General features: G+C 42.6%; 2 protein-coding genes across 2 annotated transcripts in view; one reads left to right on the forward strand and one right to left on the reverse strand.

The window, feature by feature from the left end:
- The window catches only part of LOC134459701 (mitogen-activated protein kinase kinase kinase 20-like), a 319,662-nt gene that overhangs the window by 128,334 nt on the left and 171,328 nt on the right, over positions 1-20,000 (reverse strand). The gene's annotated exons all lie outside the window — the stretch shown is intronic.
- cacnb4b (calcium channel, voltage-dependent, beta 4b subunit) overlaps positions 1-20,000 on the forward strand; it is a 41,474-nt gene that overhangs the window by 14,113 nt on the left and 7,361 nt on the right. The window contains exons 2-7 of the mRNA XM_063212085.1: positions 379-516; positions 5,056-5,178; positions 8,276-8,403; positions 13,763-13,812; positions 14,483-14,502; positions 16,706-16,786. Coding sequence (XP_063068155.1) covers positions 379-516; positions 5,056-5,178; positions 8,276-8,403; positions 13,763-13,812; positions 14,483-14,502; positions 16,706-16,786 — 540 coding nt within the window. The remainder of the gene's footprint in view (positions 1-378; positions 517-5,055; positions 5,179-8,275; positions 8,404-13,762; positions 13,813-14,482; positions 14,503-16,705; positions 16,787-20,000) is intronic.

A 20,000-nucleotide genomic window follows, 5' to 3' on the forward strand; every position in this document is an offset into this window, starting at 1 on the left:
GTACAGTGTATATAAACCCGTGTGTGTGTGTGTGTGTGTGTGTGTGTGTGTGTGTGTGTGTCTTTGTGTCTGTCTGTGTGTGTGTGTGTGTGTGTGTGTGTGTGTGTGTGTGTGTGTGTGTGTGTGTGTGTGTGTGTGTGTGTGTGTGTGTGTGTGTGTGTGTACGTCTTTACTGTACAGTATCTGTGTATGTGTGTGCGTATGTGTTTAAACCCTTGTAACTCTTGCCTGTCTCTCTGTGCGTGTGTGTGTGTGTGTGTGTGTGTGTGTGTGCGTGTGTGTGTGTGTGTGTGTGTGTGTGTGTGTGTGTGTGTGTGTGTGTGTGTGTGTGTGTGTGTGTGTGTGTGTGTGTGTGCGTGCGCGCGTGTTTCATCACAGGGCTCAGCGGATTCCTACACTAGCAGACCGTCGGACTCTGATGTGTCTCTGGAGGAGGAGAAGCCCGACTCGGGCGGCGGCAGCCAGGGGCGGCAGGAGCGCGAGCAGCAGGCCGCCATACAGCTGGAGAGGGCAAAGGTCAGAGGAAAACCCTTCCATAATAACCCACCAATCAGGTTACACAATATGCACAAATTAGGGTACAGATCTTCGATAACCCATCAATCAGTACATGGCATAACAAAATGTGCACCTATCAGTGCACAGATCTTTCATAACCCACCAATCAGGACATGACTTGAAACATTGGCCACGTTTACAAGAGACATTTACTTTGGAATGAACTCCATTTAATTCTGAATAAAGCTCAATTCCGCTTTGAATACGTCATGTAAACATCTTAATACGGGATGAAAGGAAAGATCAAAGTAAAGTCGACGGAACTATTAAATTCTGAATTATTAATTTGGAATTAAAAACATCATGTAAACGTAGTGAATATGCACCAATCGGGGCACAGCTCTTTCATAACTCAGCTATGAGGCATGTTTTTCAAATTAGAGGCCAAGGACGAGGGGCTATTAAGGGGGCTGTTGCATTTTGGAAGAAAAAGAATAGCAAAACAAAATGAATAATTGAATACCCATTAATGTTCACCAAAATAATCAAAACTAAGCTAAACAATATTCCCAATAGTTAGAAACTTCATTATAATACTGTACGTAGGATGGTGCGTGAGGCTATGCCAGAGGGGCCTTGGCTGGAATATACTGGTTTATAGGGGGCTTTGCCATGTTAAAGTTTGGAAACCCACCAATCAATATATGACTTTCCCCAGTGTGCGCTGATCAGGGCAAAGAGGGCAGTGTCTCAGAGCGAAGAATCATGGCAGGGCTCATCCAATATTACCTATTACATTTATGTGAAGCAAATAAGAAACGATAACCCACAAATCATGGCATGACTCTTGGCACATGGCTCTACCATAATTTACCAATCAGGGCACTGCTCATCAATAAGTCACCAATCAGTTGGACAGGGCTCTTCTCCAACCCACCAATCAGGGCAAGACTCTTTAGTAACCCAACCAGTTAGGAGACAGCGCTTCCATGGCCCACTCAATCAGAGCAGGTCTCTCCTATAAGCCACCAATAAGGGCAATGGCTTTCTAGAACTCACCAATCTGGGATAAACTCCCACAACCCCTCGAACAGGGAAGGTCTGGGAGGACGGGCGTATGCTTGCACTGTCTCTGTCCAATAGCAAGGGTTCCTTCCATTATTCTAACTTCTATCCTCACTAGGGATGCAAATTATCGATGAATTAAGTAATCATTAGTTGATAGCCTTATCGATCGACTTACGATTAATTGATAAGCGGCACTTTCCCCCCAAAATCTCAATGTTTCTCTGGAAAAAAATACTAAATCTAAAAATTTTAATTAAAAATTGAGATAAAATACCACATTTAAATGAATTCTATTTCAATTCTTTAATCCAAAGGTGATTTAAATATTCCCACTATTCACACCCCTCTTCACACACACTCTTCACATGCCCATTTCACCTGGGTCTCTTGTCAGTTGAATTGTCGATTAATTGAGATTAATGTTTTTTAATCGATTAACACATTGATTGATTAAAGGCGATTAATCGATTAATCATTTGCATCTCTAATGACCTCACCCTGTCTCCATGGGGCACCTAAGTCTCCACCCCTTCCGGGCGGCTTGTGGGGCTGGGAACGCAAACACTTTTGACTGGGCTGTCTGTAATGGACTGATCAAAGCTATTTTACGACCCACCTCGCATTTCCCCGTCGATCACACATATGCTCTGCCTCAGAATTAATAACAACCAATGGTGTGCTTGTTGACTTCGCAGCCACTTACGCCATGGTGCAGCGGTAGGGTTGGCTGTGCCTCAGTTCACGTCAGATATGCGAGGCGCACGTGTAGTCTCTAAAACAGTTTTGCACAAAAGCTAAAATAACTTTTCTTGCGTGTCGAAAATGAGTGGTCTTACGACGCAAATGAAAACCTTTCAAATTCACTGTCATCATATGTGAAATCCGGAGCACATGCCAAACGGGATGAGGATTTAGCTTGACTCGCCCCATTAACTCGCATTCAAAATTTTGAGAGCTCCAGCCCCACGGATCGGAAGTAGAAGGGCGTGACTTAGGTGCCCCATGGAGGAGACAATGAAGTCTCCCCACTGTCAGCCTTGCCACAGCAACATGTGGGGGACTTCTCCCCATTCAACATCCCATGATGATGTCATTAAGAGGCCACAAGCATGAGGGAGGGTGGTAGAAATGTTTGGATAATGGAAAGAACCTCAAGGTGTCAGGCTGGGCTACCTCTCTATGAGTAGACCCAGGGACGAGCGCCGCACTGAGGTGCTTTCATTGGGGTCCACAAATGAGTAAAATTTCAACGCACATGTGTCTTCCAAAGAGTGGAGCACAAATGACACATTTTCAACAGATTTTTAAATGTTAGTCATTCGTGTACAACAATACTAAACTCAAACTCTGGGTTCAGGGGAGGCATAGCTCCATAAAATTGTACACCATCAGAAGAGTGAACCTCAGGTCCAGAAACGGAAAAAAAAACATATTTGTTCTTTTTATTCCTTTGTCCACTTTTGGTCCCTGTTCTGTGTTCCGTTGTAGTAAAGTGCTTGGCATAGCTTGGAATAGTGGGGAGTTTATGCTTGCTTGTTTGTTTTTTGGTGTGAGTGCCTGTGTGTGTGTGTGTGTGTGTGTGTGTGTGTGTGTGTGTGTGTGTGTGTGTGTGTGTGTGTGTGTGTGTGTGTGTGTGTGTGTGTGTGTGTGTGTGTGTGTGTACGTGTGTGTGTGTGTGTGTGTGTGTGTGTGTGTGTGTGTGTGTGTGTGTGTGTGTGTGTGTGTGCGTGTGTGTGTGTGTGTGTGTGTGTGTGTGTGTGTGTGTGTATTTGGCAATGCCACATACCTCAAAAGGGTAGGTGACCTCATAGTATCCGCAGCACAGCTAGCAACAGATCAGAAGAGCAGAGTTGCCAACTTTCATGGCTGACTTGGCGTTAAAATCGCTGACAGAAAGTTTCTTTTTTTTGAGTGAAATGCTTTGAAGGCTGGAGGGATTATTTTTCATGCTAGCATGAAACGACATAAAAGTTTGAGTCCAAAGCCATGAGACCCAGTAAGCCTTGTAGTACGACTAGTAGTAACCAGGGATGCATTTGTCGAAAGCGTAGTTGTTAGCCTGTTAGCAACTTGAGTAGTTGCCAATGGGAGATGGAGCTAATGTAGTAAGCAACTATGGTTTCGAGAAATGTACCCCAGACTGGAAGTTCTTCTAGCCGTAAGTTACGGGATGATATGAATGTGAACATACTTGTGCTCTCATTAACCCATTGTATCGAACCGTTGGTCAAAAATCGTGATACGAACCGAATCGTGAGTTGAGTGTATCGTTACAGCCCTAGTGTTCATATGTCTATGTGCAGGTGACAGAGAAATATCCTTATCTTAGCCTAAGTCTAAGCAATAGGTATTAACAGAACAGTGCTTCACAGTAAAGGGTTGTATGGGGCAGCAGTTTAGTTTCACTTCCCGTTCCATGTGATATGAGGGATGCCTCTGCAGCATTAGGCAGATGGTGGTCAGCGTTTGCCAGTGCCCCTTGCCAGTACATCTAGCCACTACCCACAGGCCTCTACACGCTCCATGGTCTTATTCGGCATTCATCAGATGAGAAGCAGTGGCGGCCGGTCCTACAATGAGTTGAGCTCTGAGCGATACCCCCTCCTAGACCTTGGTCCTGCCGGAAAAAAGCCCCCAGTGAAAAAAGCTTATAATAGCTGACAAAAAACCCTTCTAGTAATGTTATTATTACAACAGTGTGGTAATAATGTAGAAATAACGAAGTTTAAAAGATTTTTTACACGTTTATAACTGTTTAAACGTTTTAAGGCGATTTTCGTGATGTTGTTTGGGGGCATGGTTTCGCGATATGGGAGGTGGGGTTTCGTGATGGTCTAGCCCCTCTCGGGTATTGGCCTGGGCAATTTGCCAGTCGACCAGCCCCTAGGACTGCCCCTGATGAGAATACATAGTAATACTTTTCTACATGACCCCATCAACATGCTAAAGCAACAACACCACGTACACCAGGAGTATTCAATTAAAAGTTACTGACGGCCAGTTTTCCCTCCGAACAGGGGCCGAACATAAAGTAGACGGTGTCCGAGGTTAGAGTGTGAAACAAGCGGATAGCTTTCCAGACAGAACAGATATTCGCTTTTCTATTTCTCAGTAGTGTGAACACCAAAACTATTTGGTACTGCTTTAACATTCATGTGACGTAGTAGACCTGCTGATGGTGTTCAACTGTCTTTCCGTGACTTGTTTGTGTACTCCTGTAATTTAATATAATGTGATGTGATATGATGTAAAGGGAGTGATGTGATGTAATTTATAGTACTGTAATGGTACTGTAGCTTTTGTGATTATTTTGTAGTAAATTGTTTTGCTTACACTTCTGTCAAACACTTTATTGTGTAGTGTGTTGTGTTTAAATGTGCACTAGGATTAAAGTGACTTGCCTTGACTTTAGGAATGTAATATAGGCCTAATGAAATGTTGAGATGGAAAATAGAGTACTGTAAGGTTCGTTTCGTCTCTTGTCCCCAGACCAAAGCTGTGGCCTTTGCCGTGAAGACCAATGTCGCCTACTGTGGTGCCCTGGATGAGGATGTTCCTGTGCCTGGCACTGCCATCTCTTTTGATGCCAAGGACTTCCTGCACATAAAAGAGGTACTGTCGGCCCTGGGTTCACCACAGGGTTACATTTCTCGAAACCATAGTTGCTAACTGTGTTAGCTGCGTTGTTGTTTGCCATGCAATTTCCCATTGTCAACTGCTCAAGTTGCTAACTGGTTAGCTACTACGCTTTTGAGACACGCACTCTAGACTGGTGAACAGGATTTCCAGATGAGACTGATGATTTTCAGTCCAAAACAGTTCAAAACCCACATGGAGGCAATAAATCCAGCCCAATTTGAACTAAATTATATTGACCTCTATGGCCATTCTGTGGCCTTTTTTACACACAGACCATCATCCTAAGCAGCCCAGTCTTGCAAAGCTGCTGGTGGACGACCCATAAGCATAACTTATTCATTTATAGATTAAAACTTAAATAAATAATTAATAAAATAAATAAATAAATAAATTATTAGATACTCAAAGGCTGACTAGGGTTTTTTTGTTAACAGAAGTCTACATTGACTCTACATTGATTGAAAACTTCAAGATTGACTAGAAATTTGTGGCAAATCTCCTAATTTATTATGCAAAAACATTATATGAAATAGAGTATAAGAATTAGATATAGTGCTTGTTATCTTTTTGTCAGTCGATCATCACAGCCGGTTCTCTGATAATTTCTAAGGTCTTCTGAATGAATTTTGTGCATCATGTTCATCTTTATTTATTTTGTCATCAGGCACCATCCAATCAGAAACAGATACAGTATTCTGTAACTATGCTTAAAAAAGTACAACATTCTAAAACAAAACAACTTTTTACTTACTTAATAAGCCATGTTTAATGGTTTTAAATAACAATAAATATGATAGGCTGTGCAATTAATTTTCTTTAACTTAGTCTACCTGTAAGATGATACTCACCTAAATATATGTTGATCATATCCTGTGTTTTACTGTGTTGGGTTAAGGTGACATCCCAAAGTTCCAATGTTGGTATGCTCTTCCCACATTAGCCGAGATTAAATAGAAGACAAAATATGATTTGAAATTATGTGACTGTAGAAATGTGAACGAATGAATATTAAGAGAAAAAATGTTCCAGATTTCCATTTCTGTGGTCAACACATTGGCTGTGGTTGTTGGACTCCAGTGGTGATACACGTGAGCAAATGATCTTGAGTGGATTCCAATCTGCGGACTTTCCATCCTTCCTTGCTCACTTGCCTGCTTGTGACCTCATGATGATGTCACTGACGACAGAAAATTAATTCAATATCTTGCGAAATCACTTTTCTAATGTCATTTTCTCATTTGGGATGGTGAATGAAAAACAGTCCCACAAAAGTTGTTGTGGCTAGGCTGACAGCTGGGAAACTTTGTTGTTTTCTCCACGAAGGAGGGGCCACGAGACGGGGCCAGGCCACAAGCACAAGTGGAGGACGGGCGTGTGCATATTGGAATGCACCTCTTGCCTCTCTGCTGAGGCAAGAACTCCCTGTCAGCTAATCAGCATTAAACATTATTGACCTCCTAGCTGAATTAGCATCTCTGCTGCTTACTGCTCAGCTCTTGTGTTAGCTGAATTGGTGCCTTTGCTTTTTCCTGATGCTAGCTGAATTAGCATTTCCATTGAGTGTTGTGCTTCAGTTGGCAGAATTAATGCATTTGGTTCATTTTAGTAATTTGTCAGCTAAATAGGCTCCAATTAGCCTGGGAACTCCCATACTGCCTTTAGTTCTACACAATCGTTTCGATCTGAAAGACAGTCTGGCGAGGATGACTCATAACTGCCAAGATTATGGGCCCTGTGTCATAATGGCCAAGCATTCCGACCTTTACAGTTTCTCTGCCCAATCAGAGAGCAGGGCAGTGTGTCATAATAGCCAAGTATTCCGGCCCCTTCGCAATTTACAATAGGCAACTCCCCAGACCTAATCTCACTTGTGATTAGGTCTGGTGTTAACCAGGCAAGGCTCCAATCAGTAAAGTGCATATACTATACCTGCAGTGTATACCTAGTTGGTTTAGTTATCTCTATAATGTGTTTCTTAGCTGAGTTAGTGTATTTGTTAAAGTCCTGCACTAGGCCAGTTAGGATCTCTGTTCAGTGTTCAGTTTAGTGCCTGTGTTAGCTGAGCTGCCCCCGCTGCCCACTGACTGTGTTAGCACAATTACCATGTGTGTGCTCTGCACAGTGGGAATGACTGGATTAGTGTTGTCTCAGCATTGTTATTAGCTATGAAAAGCGATAACTCGTGTTATTTTTAAAAAAAGGGGGTACATTCCCACATCAAAGAGCATTACTTACAGTTCTGCAACACATGGGTTTATTGGGTCACCATATGAATGCAATAATCAAGAACATTGTCAAACGACAATTTCATACATTAGGTTAGAGCAGGGATGTCAAACTCAGGCCCGGGGGCCAAATCTGGCCCGCGGAGACGTTTTATTCGGCCCGCGAGATCATTTCAAATCTGTATTACAGTTGGCCCACATGCACCATTAATGTATAGTGTAACAAGACTTGAACATGAAGTATGATGTCACCGGATGTGCAGACACATTTGAACTACCATACATGATGGGAAAGAGTGTGTGTGAAATGTAACTATGAGTATGAAGCGCATGTATGCACAATTTTAGTCAATTTTTTAAAATAAATGTCGAGTTCGGCCCGTGACTTCGTTCAAGATTCTTATTTTGGCACCTCAGTCAATTAGAGTTTGACACCCCTGGGTTAGAGGAACAGACTGAGAAATACATCACATTATGTTTGGTAGCAGGTCATTAGATATCTCCTTGACACCAAAAGGCACTGCAACTCAAATGAACAGGTCATTGGTCATTGTGCTTCCTCAAGCTTTGGAATCTCCTACTGTATGTCTGTTGTCTGCAATGTCTGTTTATATTTATATTTTATATATATTTATATATATTTTATTTTATATATATTTTATATATATATATTATATATATTTATATTTTATATATTTAATGTATGTTTAATTTATATATGACTGAGCATACAGACCCCTGCCCAGCAAATATCTTAACGCTCCTCCCAAGCAAAGAGATTTCAGCAATGAATTAACAACCAAATTGATATACTGACCCCCTTTTCCATTTTAACCCATTTGCAGAAGTACAACAATGACTGGTGGATCGGGCGGCTAGTGAAGGAGGGCTGTGAGATCGGCTTCATCCCCAGCCCTCTGAAGCTGGAGAACATCCGCGCCCAGCTGGAACAGAAAAAGAGCCGCATGCAAGGGTAAGAGCCTGCCACCAGAGGAAGGATGTCGTGTGAAGGGAATGATACGCATGGCAACATCCTTGGCTAGCTAATATTCTGATGGCATTATTGAACAAGTTTTAAGATGCTAATCCAAGTTATTTTGGTGAAAGTGTTATTATAGTGATAAACTGTCCAAACAACATATTAAAGTAGGCTACTGTCAGGGCTCTGAATTAACTTTTTTCATCACCAGCCAGCCAAAATGCTTTGTAGATGTTAATCTTATTAGCCAAACACACACTCACTAATTAATGGGTCAAAGTGGCTAGCAAGTCTTTTCTACCAGCCAATCTGAAAATTGACCAGCATTTGTCTGGTTGGCTGGTATTAATTCAGAGCCCTGCTGTTGCCTAGAAACATTGCTCAAAACATTGCTGTATGTATCATCACCTTCATACATATGTAGTAGATATAACATAAAATAACTACAGTACTACATAAGTAATAGGCCTATATAATAGAGCTAAGCAAGAACTGTAGCTTTGTGGTGTGCATCGTTCACTAGCGGAAGTTCCAGTAGTAGAATTATTCTGCTTTATTATTCGTTGAAAAAGCGTAACCACCATAGTACTACACGACTACAACATCATACAGAGTCTATGGCATAGCCTATAATACGCCTTGGCCATTGCCATTGCATGTAGCAACAAACTTGTTACAGTGGTCATGTTTGAACACATTTTTAAAATGTCAGTCAGCCTGTCAGGGCATTTACCGAACTTCAAGCAATGGTTCCCAGGGGAATGTTGTGAGTGTGGTGTAAGAAGAACTTCGAATATGTTAAGAGATGATGCCGAGTTAGACTGTTTACTCTGGGGCAGTTATTAATAGTTACACAATCCATCTACACACTTCCAAAGTTCTCAGTGACTCATTGTGACTTACAGTAAACGAAAATTGTTGATACTACCGGGGAACAGTGCAGCTATTTTTTGACCAATTTGCTATTTTGAGATTTTTTACTACGGTACTGTAAAAATAGCAACATCTTCAACCTATCTCTTCGCCCTGTTCAGTAACATGGTGAATCATTTTGATTAAAAGGAAAAGAAAACACACACATATATATATACAGTATATATAGAGAGGGGGTAGTTATATAGCCAGAGAGACTTGATACTTGAGACTTGACATAATACTCCTAGAATCTCTGATATAGCTTTGTTCTTCAGCTTGGTGCCGTCATCATCTTTTGACATCCCCAAAGTTCGTTACGTTAAACCAGAGATGCAATCAGGCACTTCCAGAACTCAAAACAGGGAGTTTTCCATCAGAATGCCAGTGTGTCATGCACTGTACCTTCTTGGTACATTGCGTTTTTTAAAAGAAGAACAGCGAGCCTCGAGAATAGCTGTTCTCTGGGAGAACACAGAGGTCGGAGGTCAGAGAGAGCTGCACCCGAACGATAGTGATGGAGAGAGGCTCCCAAGAGGAGGAAAGAGGTAAAGTAGAGTTTAGCTAGAACAGATCATTCTCAAAGTGTTCCCACAAAAAGGTCAAAATAGGAATTTGGGTGAAGGGCTGTGTTTCAAAATCTTACCTTTCATGCCGCATCATAGTACATCAAATATAGGCATCACTGCGTTTTTTTCAAATGCTGGTAGGCTATGTGACAGTGAAGATCAGGTAATTATCTAGTTTTCTAATATCAAACTCCCAATATAGGGGCAATGGGAAATAGGCATCCCAGATGTAGGCTAAGGGACCAGATAGTCTGACAAAGCAGGGAAAAGGGGCAAGTTAAAGTGGTAGTTCGCTATTTTAGACATTAAGCCCTGTTTGTGTGACATCTGGGGTGAAGTAGAGATGTTCTCATCACAATTTTGACATTTGGTGCTGAACGGAGCATTTGGGTATCCAAGACTGCAGCCCCCCCACCTTTACATTGACTCCAATAGAGCACTCAAGCAATCGATTATAAAATGGCATTAAACTTTTGTTTGAGAAGACATGGAACTCACCGTGTGGTCAGTGGTAGACAGCGATAAATTGACCCGAAAATTGCAGCGAAATATGCCTTCTAACTGTTGTTTAGCATTTGGCGGACCTATTTTTCCCCAGACGCCGTTGAATAGCAGTAGACATCCAGCCAGTAGGTAGCGATAGCGTGTTGTTTATGTAGACATCAAGGAGCGAGGTAGAACGGCTATCTGAGCGGGACTGGCAACAAAAACTACAGCTTGCATACAAACCATAGATAGTAACGTAAACAAACGCACCCCCATTTCCGGTCGCGCGGAGTAATACTAGTCAAACCAATACAATCAATGAAGACGGACAATAATGAATATATCTTCTCTGGAAGCGTATTTCGCGGTGATTTTCGAGCCAACGTATCGCTGCCCACCTCTGACCACTCGGTGAGTTTCATGTCTCTGCAAACGAAAGTTTAATGCCATTTTATGATCGATTGCTTGAGTGCTTCATTGGAGTCAATGTAAAGGTGGGGGGGCTGCAGTCTTGAATACCCATATGCTCCGTTCAGCACCAAATGTCAAAATTGTGATGAGAACATCTCTACTTCACCCCAGAAGTCACACAAACAAGGCTTAATGTCTAAAATAGCGAACTACCACTTTAAGGCCATTTGGACCGTGACAAAATGATACACTGATCAATCGTAGGCCTAACTGTGCTGTCACTCTCTCCACTACTTTACGCTCGTGTCGCAACATTGTTGCAAATGTCAATGGATTTAGAATGTTGTTCACGTGCCTAAGCACTTGCAACAATGTTTAGATGATCGGAAGAGTGTTGTTTTTAAACAGAGCTCTCTTTTAAATGTGGGCTTAGAGTCTGAAAGAAAAACACTGGCTGCGAAGGACAAGGCAGAAAAAGAGCAGGGACATCAGAGGCTCGGAATGACAATTAAAAAAAATGTCGGAATGGCGGTGTGTCGGAATGGCGGTGTGTCGTAGTGGCGTTGTGTCGGAATGGCAATTGTCCCCCACTGAGGACCACTGAGGAGACACTCACTGTGCACAACATACAATCTTACTCTGTGCAGACAATGTTACATAGGGGCTCATCTGTACCGAGTGAAGTCAAAATCTAAAAGAGAAGGGAAGAGCAGAGGCACTCTGAGATTTGGGGAAAATATAAATATACACACAATTGGACTTGGGCGTTGTGGCCATATTGACCTTCGTGAAGCCATGGTCTTGTACAGCATCATGTTTACTGTAGCCACAGTGTAGCTAAAGCTATAAAGACTACTGTATTGTCCAAGGTGTAGTTCAGCGCCTTAAGAAATCGATATCGAACAGTATCACCACGGAGGCTGTGATTTACACCCCTACTTCACAAGGAGGTGCGTTACAGGTAGGCCAGATTCACACAAGAGCGTGGCGGAACGGCAGCCAGACGACTGAGGTCTTTCTGCGTAGTTGCGGCCAGTGTGTTCTACTCGGCTTTTCACACAGACAGCATCGGTGTGCGCGGCCAGTCCTGTTCAAAATCCCCCCACAGCCGAAGCTTGTTCGCTACTTTGCCATTCATTTCAACGGTACACCACCGGCTTAGCCTGGGAACTCCCATACTGCCTTTAGTTCTACACAATCGTTTCGATCTGAAAGACAGTATGGCGAGGATGACTCATAACGTACAAGATCATGGGATCTGTGTCATAATGGCCAAGCATTCCAAGTTTCTCTGCCCAATCAGAGAGCAGGGCAGTGTGTCATAATAGCCAAGTATTCCGGCCCCATATGGAATTTACAATAGGCAACTCCCCAGACCTAATCTCACTTGTGATTAGGTCTGGTGTTAACCAGGCAACCACCGGCTACTGCTGTCCAAAATCTGCTAGAGTTCTATTTTCCAAATGCAGCGCGGAGCGGAGCCGTCTCCCGCATCACTACTGCCCAACTGTCGCGTGTTGGTGTGGAAGGACAGATCTCTTGAATGTATTTTCGCCACTGCCGGTAAATATCACCTTCCGTCCCGCCCCGCTTCCCCGCTCTGCTGTGAATTGGGCCTTACAGGATGTTTTCATAGCAGGAGACACTGGAATAAAAAGTGTGATTGGTCAAATCACAATTGCATGCAGGGCCGTAACTAGACATTTTCAAATACCGGGATCAAATACTGCGTGCTGTACTGCATACTGTACATTCAGAAAGCTCCAAACACTTCAGTCAAACTCTTAAATTTGTTTTCATTAATCACTGCCTTGAGGATAAATGGGGGTGGCGTATACAGACTGAATTTATCATTGTTCATCATATATCGATTTTCATCATCGATACATTTTATATTATTGAAAAAATACAGAGGACATGACCTCTGTGTCCTCAATGGTAGTAATGGCCGTGATTGTATGGTAACAAGAGAAAGCATTAGGAGAATGGGGAATGAGTTAATGCTGGTCAGTATGTTCTGTGTACACTTCCCAGTGACCTTGAAACAGAATCTCGAACAATTTACATTGAAACATTGGAACATAAGAAAAAAAGTCTCCTTGTGGCTGTCTGTGAAAAATTATGTCAAATTATGTCAAAATGTCCTTCAATGCAAAAAATATATTGTGTTTAAAAAGTGATGTCGAGTCTGTGTAAAGCCCTACCCAAAAATATGAAGACCACACAAAGAACAGAAAATCCTTCTGAGGTTGATCTACAGTATATAAGTACAGAATCTGACAAAAAATATGAGCAGTTTAACAAGTGCACAGTTTGTTATAATATGGAGGGCCTGTTTTGAATGTTCATAGGTTAATTGCAAGTCATGAAAGTTTATCCCTCGTTGGAAAAGAAATTGTAAGACACTCTGGAAAGTAATTAGCTTCCTCTTTTTTAGATTGGTCTCACAACTGTGATTTTCACCGCGACTAACATGAGCACTTTCAACATTTACTTTCTTTTTTGCAGAGTTGTATAAAGTAAAAGTAGAAGTGCTCTTATAGATGTAATTACAACACTGGTGGTATGATATTACATGTTTTCAGCTTTGTAATATCATACTACTAGTGTTGTAATGACTTATAACATCTCTAAGAGTACCTCTACTTTATAAAACACTGTTCTTTTGAAATAACTATAACTGCCTCTAAATGACATAATGTTTGTATTGACCTGTGTATCTAAACGTGTGTATGTGTGTGTGCGTGAGTGTTGTGTGTGTGTGCGTGTGTGTGTGTGTGTGTGTGTGTGTGTGTGTGCGTGAGTGTTGTGTGTGTGTGCGTGTGTGTGTGTGTGTGTGTTCAAGTTGTCGTAGAGAGTAAGGTAACTGTAGCGGTGTGTGCTCAAGGTGTACTCATGCGCTGCATTGTGTGTGTGTGTGTGTGTGTGTGTGTACATGTGTGTGTCTCTTGTGTGTGTTTCGGTCATCCCTCCAGTAAGTCCAGTGGAAGCTCCTCCTCCAGTCTGGGAGATGTGATGTCATCAGGTGAGCCTGTTTTTCATTGGGTGGGGAGAAAAAAGTGGGGCGGGAATCAGGAAACAACAGGAAAAAGATGGAGTCGTAGGTTTTTTTTTCCTCGCTCATTGGCCAAGTTGTCCCTCTGCGCTGTCTTCTGTAAAGCTAAATCCTTCAGCATGCTCAGGGGCCTATACTACAAAGCTGGTTCAGGATAAGTTAAGTTTAAGTTAAGAGGTAAATCATCTATTAGAGGAGCCTCGAGTCCTCATTTTCGTAAGAAAAGCTCTTGTATTAGATGATTCACCTCTTAACTTAACCATAACTTATAATGAACCAGCTTATAGGCCCCCGATCTTGGGGCAGTGTTTCATGATGATGTCTGTTTGGTCAGGCTTGGACTGGTGTTTTTTTGTCTGCGTATGTCTTCATATCCCTGTATGTGTGTATTCTTGTTTTTATGTACGTACGTGTGTGTGTCTGTGTGCGTGTACTTAGTGTGTGTGTGTGTGTGTGTGTGTGTGTGTGTGTGTGTGTGTGTGTGTGTGTGTGTGTGTGTGTGTGTGTGTGTGTGTGTGTGTGTGTGTGTGTGTGTGTGTGTGTGTGTGTGTGTGTGTGTATGTACGACTGTGTGTGCGTGTGTGTTACATACCTCTGTGAAGCAGCGCACTGACTTGCTACTCTGCTTGTTTCTCCACAGGAAAACAGAAGCAGAAAGTGGTAAGTGCTCTGTGGATTCCAGACTCGCCTCTCCTGAGTACCTGAAAACTCTCTAACTACAGCTAACACACCTGGGGCCTATGCTAAGAAGCTGGTGCAGGAGTAAAGCAGGTTAAGTTACGACGTAAATCACCTAATAGAAGAGCCTGGAATCCTCATGAGTCCTCACGAGCACTCCGGGCTCCTCTATTAGATGATTTACCTCATAACTTAACCTGGTTCAGTCTTGAACCAGCTTCTTAGTATACCCCACTGGTGCACCCCCCCTCAATTCAATTCTCAAATAACTTGCTGTGTTTTCTTGGTCAGAAGTGTCAATCCTTTGTTCAGAAAGCAAAACAAAAACCCTGCCATAAAATGATATTCATCCAACCAGTTCTTAAGCAGCTGGTCAAAATGAACACTCAAGACACCTTGTAGGTCAGCTCCTCAGTGAGGTCACCAGTGAGGAGAGAACTTGACAGGGTTTTTTTGTAATCTTTCTGAATCTGGGATCGACACGTCCTCCTCTTTCAACCTCAATTTGATTACCTATGGACTAACAACACCTAACTCATAGGGAGCCCCACCTCAGTTGGGGGTCTCCTAAAATACTTTTGACCTCCACCTGGCTTATGCCCCTTTGAAATGCAACCTCACTTAGATCATGTCAGATGTTCTAACAACCCCTAACTGCCTGTGAGACTTTCAACCAACTCACCTCTTGGACTGTCTGAGGAACTCTTAACTCTTAATGTGTCTAACACTCTCTTTGATTTTTATAGTGTGTACCAACTCAAACCCCTTTAACTATACTGTATATAGTATATATAATAATATAATATCTATGTAATGATAATATAATATAATTAAAAAGCACTGTCCCACTCCAATAATCTAACCTTACGCTCCTTTCTTCTGTGCCCTTAACGGGTCTATCTTTAACTAACATGTGAACGTGTGGAGTAATGTTAGTGAATCTGTTTCCTCTGTGTTAACCAATCAACAGTCAGAATGTCAGATGTTGGGTAAGAGTGGGGTGGGGGATGGATGGGTGGATGGTTGGATGAAGTGATTCACTGTAGCACTTAGCTCTTAAATGCTCTACTGCACACTAGTGCTATTGTGCACCTGTGTTCATGCTCAAATACGAATTGAAACACATACAGTACGTTACACAATATTGCACCAACCTGCCATAATTCTGAGATCCCACACACCTTTTGTATTGTACACCTTACCGTTTGTAATGTGCATTACACCAAATACTCTACCTTACACCTGTGTTATCTGTCAGATGCAACCAGACCACTTAAATACTTTCCCCATGTGCCTGTATTCACAAAATGGAGACGACATAAATGGGCTTCAGGGTGGTGGATTTTATTTACTTAGTTGTTAAAGGTACTTTCTTGCTTTTACTGGAAAGTGAATGATAGAAAAGTCTAAACATGCTAAGCCACAGCACTTCCCATTTAAGGAGGATTTTTACTTATTCGATGGTTTGTTGTGGAGATTGTAAAGCATGCAGTTACATCTCACAACTGTCAGTGTAATTGCTTCCAAAGTAAAATGTATTTTCTAAAATGAGATATTTTTTTTTTACATAGGCCTACTTTTAAACAAGAAATGCAAAAAAATGGCAAAGAGTGATTGGATATTTGGTCCTTCACCACACCTTCTGTAAAATTAATTAATTTTACTTGTGTTCCATTGATAGAACACAATTCCTTATTTCTAATACAGCACATTTATAACCAAACTACTGTATTTAACTCTCTTTGCATTCTCATATTTTTTACACTGATCTGAGATAGTCAACTATCCAGGATTGGCAGCAAGCTTTTATACTGTATGAGACATTGACCACAGCCACATAGTTCTCATTTATATAAAGACAACCATTTGAAAATTGTGAATTGGTTTTGAGAAGAAATTTCCGTTAAAAAAAGCTATCAACAATATAGGGCAATTTTAGCGCTTCCCTCAACAGCAAAATAAAATGCTTTGTGAATACGGACACTTGGGGTATTTATCGAACACCTGCATTATCAGTTCTGATGGGCACTGAGGCAACACACAGCACTTTACTAACTGTACTTGTGAGTGACACCTGGGCTATTGGCCAGAAGATGCTTGGTTTTGAAAATGTTATTGGTTGGCATGCAGCATTTTGTGTTTTGCCTGCATTGCATTGTGGATGCTGACCTTTGAACCCTTTCAGACTGAGCATGTGGCTCCCTATGACGTGGTCCCCTCAATGCGGCCTGTGGTCCTGGTCGGACCCTCCTTAAAAGGCTATGAGGTAAGATCTTCGCGCTGTCATTGGCTCACACCAGAAGGAAATGATCTATCTGGAGCCCTTGTGATTGGTTGTGTCTTTTTTTCTTTCATGTAATTGGCTGGATGTATTCTGGAGAGCTGTCTTCAATATGGAGCTATTTTAAGTGTCACATTGTGGTGCATTTTCTGCTTGGAAAAAAATGTCTGCACTATTTTTGTTGATGTCAGTGTTTATTATCTTAGCTCGAGTCAGGGAAAGAGAGCTTGTGTATGTGTGCGTGTGTGTGTATACGCGTGTGTTTGTGTGTGTGTGTGTGTTTGTGTGTGTGTGTGTGTGTGTGTGTGTGTGTGTGTGTGTGTGTGTGTGTGTGTGTGTGTGTGTGTCTGTGTGTGTGTGTCTGTGTGTGTGTGTCTCTGTGTGTATGTGTGCATGTGTGTGTGTGTGTGTGCACGCGAGTGTGTGTGTGTGTGTGTGTGTGCATTTGTGCGTATGTGTGTGTGTGCGTGTGTATCTGTGTGTGTGTGTGCACATAAAACAGAAAGAAAGCTGCTGTTTTTTTCTCTGCCCCCCTCTCCCCCTCTCTCTCCGGCTAAGAGAGCTCACAAAAACACGGTCTTTCCCTCATCACACTGTTACCACGGCAACTAGGAGACGTCAGCATTGGAAACTAGAGCAAGGTTTGAAATTAGAAAGAGAGAGAGAGAGAGAGAGAGAGAGCAGTGGAATGGGGAAAGAGAGGGAGATTGAGAGAGAGAGAGAGAGAGAGAGAGAGAGAGAGAGAGAGAGAGAGAGAGAGAGAGAGAAAGAGAGAGAGAACAAGGAGGAGGGAGACTGAAGTAGAGAGAGAAAATGATTGAACTAGACAGAGAGAGAGAGAGAGAGAGAGAGCAAAAAGAGAGCAGCATAGAGGAAGAGTGAGCGTGAGGACCTATGAGAGGACATGGGAGTTAAAAGGGAAGGAAAGACAAAGAATGATGGGGTGACACAGGAAAGAGAAGGAACAGCAGAGGAAGGAGACGGATGGATGGATAGATAGAAGGAAAGAGGGGAAAAGAAAGAGGCAAAGAGAAATAAAAGGATGCAAGGATGCATAAAGACACTAAACGAGTTACAAAAAAAAAGAAAGAGAGAGAAGGGAAAGGGTTGATAGTATCTTTAACTGTCATAGACGTCATTATATTGTCTAACCAGCTTACATGTTTACACCAGTTAGCAGTGTACATTAGTGATGTCATCTACAGAGGCTTACCCCTCATTGATCACAATTGAGGAGAGAGAGAGAAGGGGGGGGGGTGAAGATGTTGAAAGGGGAAGGGAACCAGACAGAGGCAGATATAGGTAGAGGGGGTGGAGAGCAAGAGAAACACAGTGAAGAAAAAGAGAAGTGGGGAAAGACATGAAGAGACAAACGAGCATGGAGAGAGAGAAAGAATGGGAGAGAGACATAGAAATAGAGGAGAAGACGGTGAAGATAAACAAAGGGAAAAGGGAGACCGAAAGGGAAGGAGAAAGAAACAGAGACAAGGAGAAAATTGGAAAAAAAAGAGAGGAAGAGAGAGAATGCCAGAGGAGAGAGAAAAGGGAGAGGATAGAGAGAAGTGTGCAAAAGAAAAGGGAAAAAGGAAAAGAAAGGCTGAGGTGGAGGAAAAGAAAGAGAAGAGGGGTATCAGGAAATGAGGAAAAAAAATGAAACGGAGGGGGTATGTGAAAAGAGAAAGAGAGAGAGAGAGAGAGAGAGAGAGAGAGAGAGAGAGAGAGAGAGAGAGAGAGACTGAGGCAAAGATGTAGAGAGGGGAGAGAGAAGGCGAGAGAGGAAGAAGGAGAGAGAAGAGAGAGGGAATAAAAGAGGGAGCAAGGCAGACAAGGACCAAAGATCTGGAGAGAGAGAAGAGGGAGTACGACAGAAGCAAGGGATGTAGAGTGAGAGAAAGCGAGAGAGAGAGAGAGAGAGAGAGAGACTGAGAGAGAGAGAAGGGTCTCTAGAGCTGCCGTTGGCGTGGTGTTGTGTGTCCAGAGTCAAACGCAGCTCTGAGTAAAATTATCCAGCGTCCCTAGAGACACACTGCCCTCAGCCCTGAGGCTCCAGAACCCAGAGGAATGAATGGGAACACATACACACACACACACACACACACACACACACACACACACACACACACACACACACACACACACACACACACACACACACACACACACACACACACACACACACACACACACACACACACACTTACCCAAAGACACACACACACACAGACACGCAAGCACTTACGCACATACCCAAAGACACACGCACGCACACACGCAAGCATTTACGCACATACCCAAAGTCACACACACACAGACACGCACACACGCAAGCACTTTTGGACATACCCGAAGACACACACACGCACGCACACACGCAAGCACTTACGTACATACCCGAAGACACACACAGACACACACAAACACTTACGCATCACACACTCACATACACACACAAGTATGCAGACAAATACACTTGTGCGCGGGCCTGCACACACAGGCACGCACGCACGCACCACACACACACACACATGCACGCACGCATCACACACTTTGCATGCACAAACACTCACACACACACAATCGCTTACGTGCGCACGCACACTTACTGAAAACACAGCCAAGTATGCAGACACAAATAGTTGACATTTTATGTACTATGTTAAAATTCTGTGTGTAAATAGCTTGAAAAAACCCAGTAGTTTTGTTGGCTTGTTGGGGAGTATGTGAGTTGAGAAATGTGATATCCAAAGGTTTTGTGTTGCAAACTTAGTACTTAGTACCAAAATGATCCTGATAACGGTGTAAGTGTAAATAGTGGTTGAATTTAATATTCCATTTCACTTCTTTGCGGGCAACAACAGCTATTTTCACAAGTATTGGAACTGCTGTATTTTATTCACAAGTTGTGTGTATACAACAACTAAAGAAAAGCTTTTGTATAAATAACTGTAAACTTGTCCTTGACCTTGACCTTCACCCTTGACCTTTGCCAAAGAGAGTAGATTAGAGTTAGAGCGTGCATCCCAATACGTGTCCTTGCCTCCTCCACTTGTGCTTGTCTCCTCGTCCCGCATCCTGGCCCCTCCTCCGTGGAGAAAACGATAAAGTTTCACAGCTGTCAGCCTCGCCACAACAACTTTTGAGGGACTGTTTTTCATTCACCATCCCAATTGCAAATGAGAAAAAGACTTTACAATTGAGC

Source organism: Engraulis encrasicolus, chromosome 12 (assembly GCF_034702125.1).
Source record: "Engraulis encrasicolus isolate BLACKSEA-1 chromosome 12, IST_EnEncr_1.0, whole genome shotgun sequence".
Lineage (NCBI taxonomy): Eukaryota > Metazoa > Chordata > Actinopteri > Clupeiformes > Engraulidae > Engraulis > Engraulis encrasicolus.